This window comes from Rhinopithecus roxellana, chromosome 8 (genome assembly GCF_007565055.1).
Source record: "Rhinopithecus roxellana isolate Shanxi Qingling chromosome 8, ASM756505v1, whole genome shotgun sequence".
Classification (NCBI taxonomy): Eukaryota; Metazoa; Chordata; class Mammalia; order Primates; family Cercopithecidae; genus Rhinopithecus; species Rhinopithecus roxellana.
Window position 1 is genome coordinate 58,183,904 of NC_044556.1, and position 15,475 is coordinate 58,199,378.

Genomic DNA, 15,475 nt, shown 5'->3' on the forward strand with positions numbered 1-15,475 from the left:
GATACAAATGAAAGTTTATGAATCATTTATTTTTTTACAGGGGTTTTCAAACTAAGGTTGGACTAGGTACATAAGAATCACCTGGAAATTTGTTAAAATAAAGATTCCTCCCAAAAAATATGTGGAGAGTCTTACTGAGTATGTTTGGAATGTTACCCTGCCATGAATAATTTTCAAAATTTCCTGGGAATTCCTATTTCATAGACAGTTTGGGATTCCCTAGCTTAGACCAAGCTCATTATTTTATAAGTGAGAAAATATAATATGAAAAAAAAAAGGAAATTATTGGTGGACGGCTCAAGAAAAAAATTTGGTAGACTTCAACATAACAATTTCAAAGATCCAGATTCTCAAATCCCACTTTCATAAGAAATTGCACAAGTATGTTATACCCCAAGACCTAATTTCATATCACCTTATCAATACGCTTTACCTCTACAAAACTCATGTTCATTGAAAGTCAAAGCAGAGAGAGATGCAGTGCTGATATTCAGCCATCTATTCATGACTCAATATGGCTAAATATCCTCTCCCTCTCTCTTCTTTGAATCTCCAGGGGATATAAAACTGGTTGACCTAACAAATATTGCCCAGGTAGTAGGTAAAATGTTCTACAAAGCTTATATACAAATCTTCTCCTTCACTATGGCCAGCACCTGTTTTAACTAATTAGTGCCAGGGCCATACCAGCTGTGAGATATTTTAAATTGTGTTCCAAGATGGCCGAATAGGAACAGCTCCAGTCTCCAACTCCCAGCACGAGCGACACAGAAGACCGGTGATTTCTGCATTTTCAACTGAGGTACTGGGGTCATCTCACTAGGGAGTGCCAGACAATTGGTGCTGGTCAGTTGCTGCAGCCCGACCAGTGAGAGCTGAAGCAGGGCGAGGCATCGCCTCACCCGGGAAGCACAAGGGGGAAGGGAATCCCTTTTCCTAGCCAGGGGAACTGAGACACACAACACCTGGAAAATCGGGTAACTCCCACCCCAATACTGTGCTTTAAGCAAATGGGTACACCAGGAGAATACATCCCACACCTGGCGAGGAGGGTCCCATGCCCACGGAGCCTCCCCCATTGCTAACACAGCAGTCTGCGATCTAACCGCAAGGCAGCAGCGAGGCTGGGGGAGGAGCACCCGCCATTGCTGAGGCTTACATAGGTAAACAAAGCCGCTGGGAAGCTCGAACTGGGTGGAGCTCACAGCAGCTGAAGGAAACCTGCCTGTCTCTGTAGACTCCACCTCTGGGGACAGGACACAGTTAACAACAACAACAACAAAAGTAGCAGAAACCTCTGCAGACGCAAATGACTTTGTCTGACAGCTTTGAAGAGAGCAGTGGATCTCCCAACATGGAGGTTGAGATCTGAGAAGGGACAGACTGCCTGCTCAAGTGGGTCCCTGACCCCTGAGTAGCCTAACTGGGAGACATCCCCCACTAGGGGCAGTCTGACACCCCACACCTCACAGGGTGGAGTACACCCCTGAGAGGAAGCTTCCAAAGTAAGAATCAGACAGATACACTTGCTGTTCAGCAATATTCTATCTTCTGCAACCTCTGCTGCTGATACCCAGGCAAACAGGGTCTGGAGTGGACCTCAAGCAATCTCCAACAGACCTACAGCTGAGGGTCCTGACTGTTAGAAGGAAAACTATCAAACAGGAAGGACACCTATACCAAAACCCCATCAGTATGTCACCATCATCAAAGACCAGAGGCAGATAAAACCACAAAGATGGGGAAAAAGCAGGGCAGAAAAGCTGGAAATTCAAAAAATAAGAGCACATCTCCCCCTGCAAAGGAGCGCAGCTCATCGCCAGCAATGGATCGAAGTTGGTCAGAGAATGACTTTGACGAGATGAGAGAAGAAGGCTTCAGTCCATCAAACTTATCAGAGCTAAAGGAGGAATTATGAACCCAGCACAAAGAAACTAAAAATCTTGAAAAAAGAGTGGAAGAATTGACAGCTACTGGGTAATGACTATTGGGTACCTAAGGAAAAGAAGGCAGAAATAAAGATGTTCTTTGAAACCAATGAGAACAAAGATACAACATACCAGAATCTCTGGGACACATTTAAAGCAGTGTGTAGAGGGTAATTTATAGCCCTAAATGCCCACAAGAGAGAGCAGGAAAGATCTAACATTGACACTCTAACATCACAATTAAAAGAACTAGAGAGGCAAGAACAAACACATTCAAAAGCTAGCAGAAGGCAAGAAATAACTAAGATCAGAGCAGAACTGAAGGAGATAGAGACACAAAAAACCCTCCAAAAAATCAATGAATCCAGGAGTTGGTTTTTTGAAATGATCAACAAAATTGATAGACCGCTAGCAAGACTAATAAAGAAGAAAAGAGAGAAGAATCAAATAGACGCAATAAAAAATGATAAAGGGGATATCACCATGGACCCCACAGAAATACAAACTACCATCAGAGAATACTATAAACACCTCTACGCAAATCAACTAGAAAATCTAGAAGAAATGGATAATTTCCTAGACACTTACACCCTTCCAAGACTAAACCAGGAAGAAGTTGAATCCCTGAATAGACCAATAGCAGGCTCTGAAATTGAGGCAATAATTAATAGCTTACCAACCAAAAAAAGTCCAGGACCAGATGGATTCACAGCTGAATTCTACCAGAGGTACAAGGAGGAGCTGGTACCATTCCTTCTGAAACTATTCCAATCAATAGAAAAAGAGGGAATCCTCCCTAACTAATTTTATGAGGCCAACATCCTCCTGATACCAAAGCCTGGCAGAGACACAACAAAACAAGAGAATTTTAGACTGATATCCCTGATGAACATAGATGCAAATAGATGCAGAAAAGGCTTTTGACAAATTTCAACAGCCCTTTGTGCTAAAAATGCTCAATAAATTTGGTATTGATGGAACGTACCTCAAAATAATAAGAGCTATTTATGACAAACCCACAGCTAATATCATACTGAATGGGCAAAAACTGGAAAAATTCCCTTTGAAAACTGGCACAAGACAGGGATGCCCTCTCTCACCACTCCTATTCAATATAGTGTTGGAAGTTCTGGCTAGAGTAATCAGGCAAGAGAAAGAAATCAAGGGCATTCAGTTAGGAAAAGAAGAAATCAAATTGTCCCTGTTTGCAGATGACATGATTGTATATTTAGAAAACCCCATCGTCTCAGCCCAAAATCTCCTTAAGCTGATAAGCAACTTCAGCAAAGTCTCAGGATACAAAATTAATGTGCAAAAATCACAAGCATTCTTATACACCAGTAACAGACAAACAGAGAGCCAAATCAGGAATGAACTTCCATTCACAATTGCTTCAAGGAGAATAAAATACCTAGGAATCCAACTTACAAGGGATGTCAAGGACCTCTTCAAGGAGAACTACAAACCACTGCTCAGTGAAATAAAAGAGGACACAAACAAATGGAAGAACATACCATGCTCATGGATAGGAAGAATCAATATTGTAAAAATGGCCATACTGCCCAAGGTTATTTATAGATTCAATGCCATCCCCATCAAGCTACCAATGAGTTTCTTCACAGAATTGGAAAAAACTGCTTTAAAGTTCATATGGAACCAAAAAAGAGCCCGCATTGCCAAGACAATCCTAAGTCAAAAGGACAAAGCTGGAGGCATCACGCTACTTGACTTCAAACTATACTACAAGGCTACAGTAACCAAAACAGCATGGTACTGGTACCAAAACAGAGCTATAGACCAATGGAACAGAACAGAGTCCTCAGAAATAATACCACACATCTACAGCCATCTGATCTTTGACAAACCTGAGAGAAACAAGAAATGGGGAAAGGATACCCTATTTTATAAATCATGCTGGGAAAATTGGCTAGCCATAAGTAGAAAGCTGAAACTGGATCCTTTCCTTACTCCTTATACGAAGATTAATGCAAGATGGATTAGAGACTTAAATGTTAGACTTAATACCATAAAAACCCTAGAAGAAAACCTAGGTAGTACCATTCAGGACATAGGCATGGGCAAGGACTTCATGTCTAAAACACCAAAAGCAATGGCAGCAAAAGCCAAAATTGACAAATGGGATCTAATTAAACTAAAGAGCTTCTGCACAGCAAAAGAAGCTACCATCAGAGTGAACAGGCAACCTACAGAATGGGAGAAAATTTTTGCAATCTACTCATCTGACAAAGGGCTAATATCCAGATTCTACAAAGAACTCAAACAAATATACAAGAAAAAAAAACAAACAACCCCATCAAAAAGTGGGCAAAGGATATGAACAGACATTTCTCAAAAGAAGACATTCATACAGCCAACAGACACATGAAAAAATGCTCATCATCACTCGCCATCAGAGAAATGCAAATCAAAACCACAATGAGATACCATCTCAAACCAGTTAAAATGGCAATCATTAAAAAGTCAGGAAACAACAGGTGCTGGAGAGGATGTGGAGAAATAGGAACACTTGTACACTGTTGGTGGGATTGTATACTAGTTCAACCATTATGGAAAAGAGTATGGCAATTCCTCAAGGATCTAGAACTAAATGTACCATATGACCCAGCCATCCCACTACTGGGTATATACCCAAAGGATTATAAATCATGCTGCTATAAAGACACATGCACACGTATGTTTATTGCGGCACTATTCACAATAGCAAAGACTTGGAACCAACCCAAATGTCCATCAATGATAGAGTGGATTAAGAAAACGTGGCACATATACACCATGGAATACTATGCAGCCATGAAAAGTGATGAGTCTGCGTCCTTTGTAGGCACATGGATGCAGCTGGAAACCATCATTCTTAGCAAACTATCACAAGAACAGAAAACCAAACACCACATGTTCTCACTCATAGGTGGGAACTGAGCAATGAGATCACTTGGACTCGGGAAGGGGAACATCGCACACTGGGGCCTATCATGGGGAGGGGGTAGGGGGGAGGGATTGCATTGGGTGTTATACCTGATATAAATGACGAATTGATGGGTGCTGATGAGTTGATGGGTGCAGCACACCAACATGGCACAAGTATACATATGTAACAAACCTGCACGTTATGCACATGTACCCTGGAACTTAAAGTATAATAAAAAAAAAAAGAAAAAAAAAAGAAAAATGCTATATGAACTTTTATATACTGTAACACTAAGAATAAAGACATATACATTTAAAAAAAAAAAAAAAATTGTGCTCCTAGTCAAAGGACTGTAAGAACAGAAAATGCCTCCAAAAGAAAGAAGATTGAAGAGCCATAGATAGGATGCAGATATCTCTATGGCAATTGGGATGTCTCAGGTTCATAGTCTGAATCATAAGTATTCTAGCAAGTTCCTTTGATTATTGAAAATTTACGGCCGGGCACGGTGGCTCAAGCCTGTAATCCCAGCACTTTGGGAGGCCGAGACGGGCGGATCTCGAGGTCAGGAGATCGAGACCATCCTGGCTAACACGGTGAAACCTCGTCTCTACTAAAAAATACAAAAAACTAGCCGGGCGAGGTGGCGGGCGCCTGTAGTCCCAGCTACTCGGGAGGCTGAGGCAGGAGAATGGCGTAAACCCGGGGGGCGGAGCTTGTAGTGAGCTGAGATCCGGCCACTGCACTCCAGCCCGGGCGACAGAGCGAGACTCCGTCTCAAAAAAAACAAACAAAAAAAAAAAAAAAAAAAAAAAAAAGAAAATTTACTTGAATTGCTCAGAGAAATTTTGCTTATCTTGAATCTAGGCTCATTTACCCAAATTTCTGCATATTGAACCAAATTCAATGATTATTTAGATGTGGGATATGTGACACAAAATAAAAATGCAATTGAACAAATTCCAATAAACAGAGATTGTTGATCAGTGCACATTTGCCTATTCTGAGACAGATTTTGAGGGAGAAAAAGACGTGTCCATCAATGCAAACTACTGTATAAACAATCATTTTAGACTTTCCAGTATTAAAAACAAAATAGCAATAACAGATCTGATAGTTAAAACACTTTAAGTTGTTTGATTTTCATAAAATTTCTAAATAGCCTTAGAAACATCTCTGAACATAGCTCAATTTACATTACGTTCTCCTCTCCTTCCACAGAATTATGAGAGACATGGAGTTCAGAATTCAGACCCTAGAAACAGCAAATTTCAATTTGATCCTGGCTTTACTAATAATAAGTTATGTGATCATAGGCAAGAAACTTTACATCTCTGCTCATAATTTCTCTTTGATAATAAAAATAATACCCTTTCCATCATATGGGTTTGTTGCGAATATTAAATAAATAATGCATATGTGGGCAAAGGGTTAGCTTTTTTTTCTCTTTGTGGATAAATTTGATCTTGGATTAATTTCTAGTTCTGCTTCCCTAGAAACCTAATAAACATTACTACACAACATTACTTATGGCACAAATTATCTCTGATCAGCAAATGACCCCTGAACTGGGAGGATGATTAATGTGTTATAGATATCTAGTGGGAAATAATAGCTTCAGGCTACTTTTGTAACTTGGCATGTCTTCAGCAGGGAATTCTAGAAGCTATGGATGCCTATGAAATTGTTACAAGTGATATAGGCGCTTACAGGGCTTGAGGATTCCAAGTTAAGGTGAACTCTGCACCCCTTGATGAAAATCTTATGTCCTCCCACCTGAGCTATGACTTTAAATGACAGAGTCTGTGCCTTCAACCGCTTTCAGGACTTCTTTCCCATAAGAGAAACTCCTAAAACTGCCCTTCTGGAATGTTGGATTTACTATCCTGTTTCCCTGAGTTAATTTTATGCCAGGTGAGGCCTTTGATAGTGTGTGAGTTTGTTTGCTGGAACCTAAGAAGACCTTCTGGCATGTAATACCGTTAATTCACAGTAAGCATTTAATAAATGCCAAGCTCCATCATTATTATCATTTTATCATTACAAATATCATGATATGCTTCTAAAGGATATGCCTGTTCCATTAACCACGTATTAAACTCACTCTTACTCAAACTGAGATTGGAGAATTGGCTTTCTCTAAGGTACATACAGAAAGGAAAGCTCCAAGCAACTTTGTAACTATGTGGAGTAGGTAACAAGTTGATCAGAAAGTTTGGCCTTCCCAATTGTACAATCTAATATCATGCCAAGATGTCATCAGATTGAGTGAGTGAAGTTCCTCCTTTAAAAAATGATTAAAACATGCTATTTCTATGACTCTCATCATGTCATAGTCATATTTTTTTCCCATTGGGAGATCACAGTGCTTTTGATTTGTTCTTCCTCTACTGTGAGAGATTCCCATGGTGTTGATGGGTAACTAGTTACTTCATAGATTTCTTCAAATATTCTATTTTACTCCAACAGTGGTGCTTTTAATATAAAACATGCTTTGCAAATGATTCTTATTTGCAACTCCGTTTCAATTAAGAAAATAAGTGGCTGTTTTTTAGTTGCCTGGCCAAAAGTGACCTCATTTTTCATTGCTATGATAACCTAAATTTTTGAAGCTGAAAACATGCCTGACCCAGGCAATAAACCTACATTTCTGCCATACAGTTGATATCTCAGCTTCTCTTGAAACTAAGACTGGCTATGTATCTAATATTTTCCCAATAAAACATAAATGAAGTTCTGCTGGAGAGGTTATCTTCTAGAGAGAAAGAGATGGCTGGTGCTGGTGCTAGCACTGCCCCTTTCCCTTTTCTGAACCTGGATTTGATGCCTGGAATTCCAACAGCCATCTAGAAGGTAATAAATATGGGAAGAAAGTTCAACACACTAAGGCTAGAGATGCAGAAATGTATACAAATCACAGGTGTCTAGTCGTATGGCTGAAAAATTGAACTAGGTTGGCGCAAAAGGTATTGTGGTTCTAGACTGAGAATTTTAAACCGTTATAATCAGGCTCAAGCACATCTTTATTAACCAAAATAGGAATCATTACAATCAACACATTGTTGCCAATGAGAAATAAGTTTGTTTATTCCTGGAGTGTAAAATCCCATGCTTTGGGGTTTGATGAACTCTTGGAAAGCATTTTGTGCATGCCGCTGGTTGTGGAAGTGCTTTTCCTGCAAAAAGTTGTCAAGATGCTTGAAGAAGTGATAGTTGTTTGGTGACAGGTCAGGTGAATGTGATGGATAAGCCAAAGTTTCATAGCCCAATTCATTCAACTTTTGAAGCACTGGTTGTGTGTCATGCAGTTGGATGTTCTGGAGAATTGTGCCCTTTCTGTTGACCAGTGCCGGCTAACAGTGTTGCAGTTTTTGTTGCCTCTCATCGGTTTGCTGATCATACTTCTCAGATGTAATGGTTTTGCTGGGATTCAGAAATCTGTGGTGGATCAGACCGGCAGCAGACCACCAAACAGTGACCATGAGCTTTTTGTGGTGCAAGTTTGGCTTTGAGAAGTGCTTTGGAGCTTCTTCTCCATCCCACCACTGAGCTGGTCATCACCAGTTGTTACATAAAATCCACTTTTCTTTGCAAGTCACAGTGCATTTGGCCCAGGAACTGCTAACAAATGTACAGTGCAGCAGTTGTTCAAGAAGCTTTGCAAAGGAGACGAGAGCTTTGAAGATGAGGAGCATAGTGGCTGGCCATCAGAAGTTGACAACAATAAATTGAGAGCAATCTTTGAAGCTGATCCTTTCACAACTACATGAGAAGTTGCCAAAGAACTCAACATCGACCATTCTGTGGTTGTTCGACATTTGAAGAAATTGGAAAGGTGAAAAAGCTCGATAAGTGAGTGCCCATAAGATGAGTGAAAATAAAAACAAATGGTCTTTTTGAAGTGTTGTCTCTTTTTGTTCTATGCAACAACAATGAACCATTTCTATCAGGTGTTATGGTTACTGTCTCTTTAATGTTGCAATTGAAAAGACTAGCCAGGGAAAAAGCAGGGTTTTTTTTTTTTCCCCCGACATGATATCTGCAATTCCAGTAACTACTACTGAGGCTGTTTTATTTTAGTTTGATGCACTTTGCTTTGTTTTATTTTACTTGATTTTGTTTTGTTATTTTTTAAGGTTCTTAATTTGTACTCAGTGCAGTCAGCTTTTCACCAGATAAAGGTAACAGAGAGGGAGCAGTAAAGTTGCATGCAGTGAAGTTTATCATGATTTTATTTTTCTATTATTTTATTGGCCATCTAATTTGTTTTTAAAAAAATTAGAGTGCATAGCAGTTGTATATATTTACGGGGCACATGACATGTTTTGACAGAGGCATGCAATATGAAAAAAGCACATGGGGTATCAGGATTTTTTGAATGAAATTAATCTTTTTAAAAATAGCAGCACTATTCATCCAATTGACTAAAATGGGCTTGAATTTAAAAAGAAAATAAAAATGTTGTGATCTTTATTTACAAGACACTTTATAGAAGGCACAAGACATGATCATCTGTTTCAAACTTTTTGTGACTTTAGAGAGTATATAGAAACTTTACAATTTTCAGAAAGAATTATAAAATACTAACACAAAAGAAAAATAGGTCCATAGTAAACTTTAACTTATTCATCTAAACATTACCCTATTTCTTCTCACCAAAGATAAATGAATAATCATTGTGAATATTTTCTCAGAGCCAAACTTCTGACAATATATAAGCATGTGCTTTTTGTCACTCAACTCGAAGATCTAGTCTACCTATTGTTTTTTAATATTAACTCTTAAAACTATTTTTTGACAGAAAATAATGACAAACTTAGATTTTTTTTCATTTTAAGCACTCATAGTTCTAACTACATATTTTTGTATTGAGAAATTATTATAAACCAAGAAAATACCAGGTTTTGTTTATATTTGTTACTCAGTTCACGATACTAGTTAGGAAGATTTTTTTTTAACTATCTAAGAGAGTAATCGTATTTTTTTCTACAAATCTCCCCACAATAGTACTTAATGAGCCAGGAGCTTCTGCAATTCCTTATTTTCCTCTCCACTGAAGTTACACATTTTTATTTATTTAAATAAAATGGGATTCAACTCATTTCCTCATTGAGCAGATATTTTAGGTGCCTACTATGTACCAGACATTGTAATGAAAAGCAATGACTTGGGAGAAGTCTCTTTTCTCAAGAATCCTTAGTCTAGTAATTTTAAAATAATTTTAAGAGTCTCAATCATTCTATATTTCACCAAATTTTACAAATTAAATAAACAGAAGTTATTTAAGAAGTAGCATACAGTGGGCTCTGCCTCTACTTTAACATGAAAACTGGAAAAATGAAACACTCTTGATGAAGAAGCCAGTTAACTCGTGAGTCACCTAGTCAGAAACAGCTTCATTGTTTCTTTCAAATATATTAAAAATTTCATGCCCCGCAGCGCCGGAGTCAAAGCCGGTTCCCGGCCTAGTCCCGTCCCGCAGCAGCCTGCCTCTTCTTTCCTTTCAACATGACAGATGCCGCTGTGTCCTTCGCCAAGGACTTCCTGGCAGGTGGAGTGGCCGCAGCCATCTCCAAGACGGCGGTAGCGCCCATCGAGCGGGTCAAGCTGCTGCTGCAGGTGCAGCATGCCAGCAAGCAGATCACTGCAGATAAGCAGTACAAAGGCATTATAGACTGCGTGGTCCGTATTCCCAAGGAGCAGGGAGTTCTGTCCTTCTGGCGCGGTAACCTGGCCAATGTCATCCGATACTTCCCCACCCAGGCTCTTAACTTCGCCTTCAAAGATAAATACAAGCAGATCTTCCTGGGTGGTGTGGACAAGAGGACCCAGTTTTGGCGCTACTTTGCAGGGAATCTGGCATCGGGTGGTGCCGCAGGGGCCACATCCCTGTGTTTTGTGTACCCTCTTGATTTTGCCCGTACCCGTCTAGCAGCTGATGTGGGTAAAGCTGGAGCTGAAAGGGAATTCCGAGGCCTCGGTGACTGCCTGGTTAAGATCTACAAATCTGATGGGATTAAGGGCCTGTACCAAGGCTTTAACGTGTCTGTGCAGGGTATTATCATCTACCGAGCCGCCTACTTCGGTATCTATGACACTGCAAAGGGTATGCTTCCGGATCCCAAGAACACTCACATCGTCATCAGCTGGATGATCGCACAGACTGTCACTGCTGTTGCTGGGTTGACTTCCTATCCATTTGACACTGTTCGCCGCCGCATGATGATGCAGTCAGGGCGCAAAGGAACTGACATCATGTACACAGGCACGCTTGACTGCTGGAGGAAGATAGCTCGTGATGAAGGAGGCAAAGCTTTTTTCAAGGGTGCATGGTCCAATGTTCTCAGAGGCATGGGTGGTGCTTTTGTGCTTGTCTTGTATGATGAAATCAAGAAGTACACATAAGTTATTTCCTAGGATTTTTTCCCCTGTGAACAGGCATGTTGTATTATATAACATATCTTGAGCATTCTTGACAGACTCCTGGCTGTCAATTTCTCAGTGGCAACTATTTACTGGTTGAAAATGGGAAGCAATAATATTCATCTGACCAGTTTTCTCTTAAAGCCATTTCCGTGATGATGATGGGACTCAATTGTATTTTTTATTTCAGTCACTCCTGATAAATAAATTTGGAGAAATAAAAATATCTAAAAAAAAAAAAAAAAAAAAAAAAAAAAAAAAATTTCAAAAATGGCAAAAATTCTTATGTTCATGGGCAAGTAAATTATAAAGGAAATTGGAAATCAAATTAACTTTTCTGAACACCTTTTATTTGCTTGACATAATACAAATACTCACACATAAAAGCATGTATTTGTATGGCAAGTGTTATTCTAAACAGCTTACATATATAACCCATACCATCATCACAATAATTCTAAGAGATAAGTACTCTTATTGTTTTATTTTTCCAATTAACAAAAACCCGAGAGACAGAATAATTTGCCCAAGGTCATGTAATAAGACATGGCTGAGCCAGGATTTGAACCATGGCACTCTAACTGCAGAGTCTTTGCTCGGAGCTGCTACTCAAGACTAACCTTTGGTTTGATGTATCACCTTTTAAGATGAAGAATGTAATACTTCCAAAGGTTTGAGAACTTACTTACATCCCAGAGCTGACGAAGAGCAATACAAATCCAGGTTTTGCTGACTTGAAAACCATGTCCTCTTTCTTTTCCGTTTCACAGAAATTTTTAATTATCCGTATCATGTTTTCCTTCTCTATTTTAAGAGAATGGAATTAAAACTGAGTGATATTAAACCTATGTTTCCTATTTACTGAACTTTAGATAATAGTAAATAGAAAACAGAGGTTTAATATCACTCAGTTTGAACCTCCTCTGTTATCAGAAGAGGTTCTTGTTCTTGAAGTCTGTCATCAAATTCCTAAGGGCTGAACAAAACTATTACAGTAAAACTATTTGAAAAGAGTAGTGACATGTGACCAGAATGGCTCCTGACACTTAGAAGGTACTCAATACATATTTATTGAATGAATGGTCAGATTCCTATAGAATGGTAACACAGAATGTCACCAAAGAACCAGTAATGAGCTAAGAGACTGCCTGGAAATAAATGAAGTGTTATCCCAGTTTTCTATGGGAAAAAATTTCCTTTTAAAATTTTTTATCAAATTGAAAAATGGTGAGGAGTAAAGAGTGGTTACTCCTAAAAATATGAACTAGGCCCTTTGGAATCTGAAGGGTTTCACTATTTTCCTTGGGGGAATTCTGTTATTTTAAAATAAAGAGCTTAATTTTTTATTGGGAGATGTTATTCTTTTTTGGCTAGTTTTCATCTTTCCCAACTCCAGAAAAGCACAATTCCCTGCAATGGTCAACATCCTTCATAGTAGTGCATATCAAAACCCAACAGAGCCTGCTCACTTTCTACTGTAGTCCTAGGTCTGTGGTTCTCAAGCTAATTATCCTGGATGTGCAGGTATCCAAACCCAGGAAGCAACATATATACCTAAAGAGATAACTGTCCAATTTCCATGCCAGATTGTTTTCCATATAATCTTATTGTCATCTACATTCTCTGAGCATCTGTATGCTTCTGAATGTGTACTGATTATAGATAATAAGAGTAAATACATAGCATGTTCTTACTCTTTTTTAAAAATACATATATCACCTGAATGCAGTATATTCATCGTTCACATCTACTGAGTTACTGATGCATTACAGTTACTTCTGTGTATACTTATAAGCACAATACCTGAGTGTGTTTGGAGTTTGCAAACGTGCATGTGCTCATACACTTGGGTCCCCAAATAAGGAAGGGTACTTACCATTATTTTCTGAATTACACTGTCTTTTTCTGGAGGACATTATTTGTGAGATTGCTCCTCAGAAAAAGGACGCACACACACACACACACACACACACACGCACACACATTTCCCCTCTCCACCTTCCTCTTCCCGCCTCATCGGGGAGGACAGGCAGTGTACTTCCAGCCAGTCTAAGGTCTCTTTTGTGCCTGGAGACTCCACTTAGCTTGCTAGCTCTTCTTAATATCCTCCCAGGATCCCCTTGAGCCCTGGAAATGCCAAATATATTCCTGAAGGCTGTGTCTCTTGGGAGGTCCTTTGTGGATAGAAGGGAGTGGGTTTGTCTCCTCCAATAGCTTGAAAGCAGGCAGAAGCACAAATAGCTCCATTCTGTGCCTTCTTCAAGCAGAGACATGACCAGACTTGCCCAGAAACTCTCTAGGCTTATGTACGTTGTTCTCCTTCTCTTGGTCTACATGATTTCTTCTCTTTTCTCAGCGCAAGCTGGCCATCCTTGATAAAGCTAGGTAGGAAAAGGGTTACATTCCTGAGAAAATGGTGAGTTGAAAAAAGACTCTCAGATATTTCCAAAAGTGAATTTAGCCATCTTTTAATTATTTATTTTTATGAAGGAAAGTAGGGAATAATTGAAGGTAAATTGTATGTAAATTACTGATTCATCCAAAATTTTATTTTATTGATTTTTAAAGATAGTTTGTCATTTTTAAGCCTATAATGGGTAGCGACACAAGTTATAGATGGAGAGGAATTTAGTATATACATAGATTAATTCCAGTTCCGCAAAGATTTTTTTCAGCATCTGTGTATATGTAGCCATATGAAATATGTTAAGGATTCAGAAATATAGTGTAATACGGATTCTCACGTCATTTTAAGACTCTACTGTGATAACTTACTCTAGGTGAAATAGGCCTGAGTATGAAAATTTCCCAAAGGTCTGTTCTGAAGATGCCTCAACTTAATGCATCTGCACGACTCTGCCTTTCAAAGCACAGATTCCAAATATACTCTGACATAAGGGACACAAAAAGAGAAAGTAGCATAGAGGATGGAATTAATGGACCAGTGTAGATGAATGAACATGTGTATGCGAGAAGGGGTGGATAGAACATAGGTATGTGAGCAAGCATGTGTGCTTTTATGTTAAATAAGAGCAGGGACTGACAAACAAAATGATGTCTGGAGAGTCAGATGGCTTATAATATTACTCCTGCTATATTTTTTCTTTTATTTTTAATTAATATGTATATATATAATTGTATATATTTGTGGGGTATATAGTGATGTTTTGATCCATATAATGAACCATGATCAAATCAGAATAATTTGCATATTCATCATCTCAAACACTGACAATTTCTTAGTGTTGGGAACTTTCAATATCCTCCTTCTAGCGATTTGAAACTATGTTTCATTTTATTGTTAACTACAGTCATCCTACAGTGCTATAGAACACTAGAATTTCTAGTGATAGTGCCATAGAGCAAGAAAAATTCCCTTTCTGTTGTCCTGGTTAGTCAAAAAGATGCAACACATTATGTGACCACATTTGTTTTCAACTTGAAATCCTGAAATAAACTGCAAAGATTAATCATACCCAAATGAGACCTATAGAAATTAAGCCACTTTTCCCAAAGGACCTAGATGGAAATTAAATTATTTCAAAATACAAGTCATGGTTTTGGAAAGTTATAAAGTATAGAGGATCAGGGATATGAAATAGATATTTTTTTGCTAAAGTCTTCAAAGCCAACTCACAGTAGAAACAGAGAGGTGCAGAGGGACTCACTACAAAGCAGCAAGGCATTCTGTCCTACCACAAACCTAGGAGCTGTTACACATATCACCCTGAAGCATATTTGTTCCTGAAAGGGCCTAGGAAAAGGGAGCTGGATTAGAATTGTATCCCTTTAAAACTTATTTGAAGGAGTAAGAATGTGTTCCTACACTTTAGCAAATGCCTTACTATTGAGGGTCCAAGACTGATATGTCCACCTCTGGCTAATCTACAATTTTTTTTCTCACTTCCCTGCAGGAATTAGTAGAAGATCAGATTGAGCACAAGTGATTGCTCCATTATTTCTTTCACTACCTATGTTCCAGTTTTGAAGACTTCTGAGACCCTCTGTTTGGCCAAACCAATCCCCACAGAGCTTGTATGGCAATTTTTAAAATGCCTCCATTACCAGGAGCAATTTGACGTCATACATTTTCTTCCCTATACCTCATTTTCCCACAAACAACAGAGCAGGTCATTTCCTAGACCCATTATTATCCTGGGCTCATTGCCCACTAGCTGTGGAAAAGGTCACATCCACC

General features: G+C 38.9%; 1 protein-coding gene across 1 annotated transcript; it reads left to right on the forward strand.

The window, feature by feature from the left end:
• Nucleotides 1-10,286: 10,286 nt before the first annotated feature.
• On the forward strand, nucleotides 10,287-11,510 carry LOC115899258 (ADP/ATP translocase 2). The gene has a single exon (XM_030936995.1). The coding sequence runs from the start codon at nucleotides 10,363-10,365 to the stop codon at nucleotides 11,257-11,259; it is 897 nt and encodes a 298-aa protein (XP_030792855.1). The 5' UTR covers nucleotides 10,287-10,362; the 3' UTR covers nucleotides 11,260-11,510.
• Nucleotides 11,511-15,475: the final 3,965 nt, after the last annotated feature.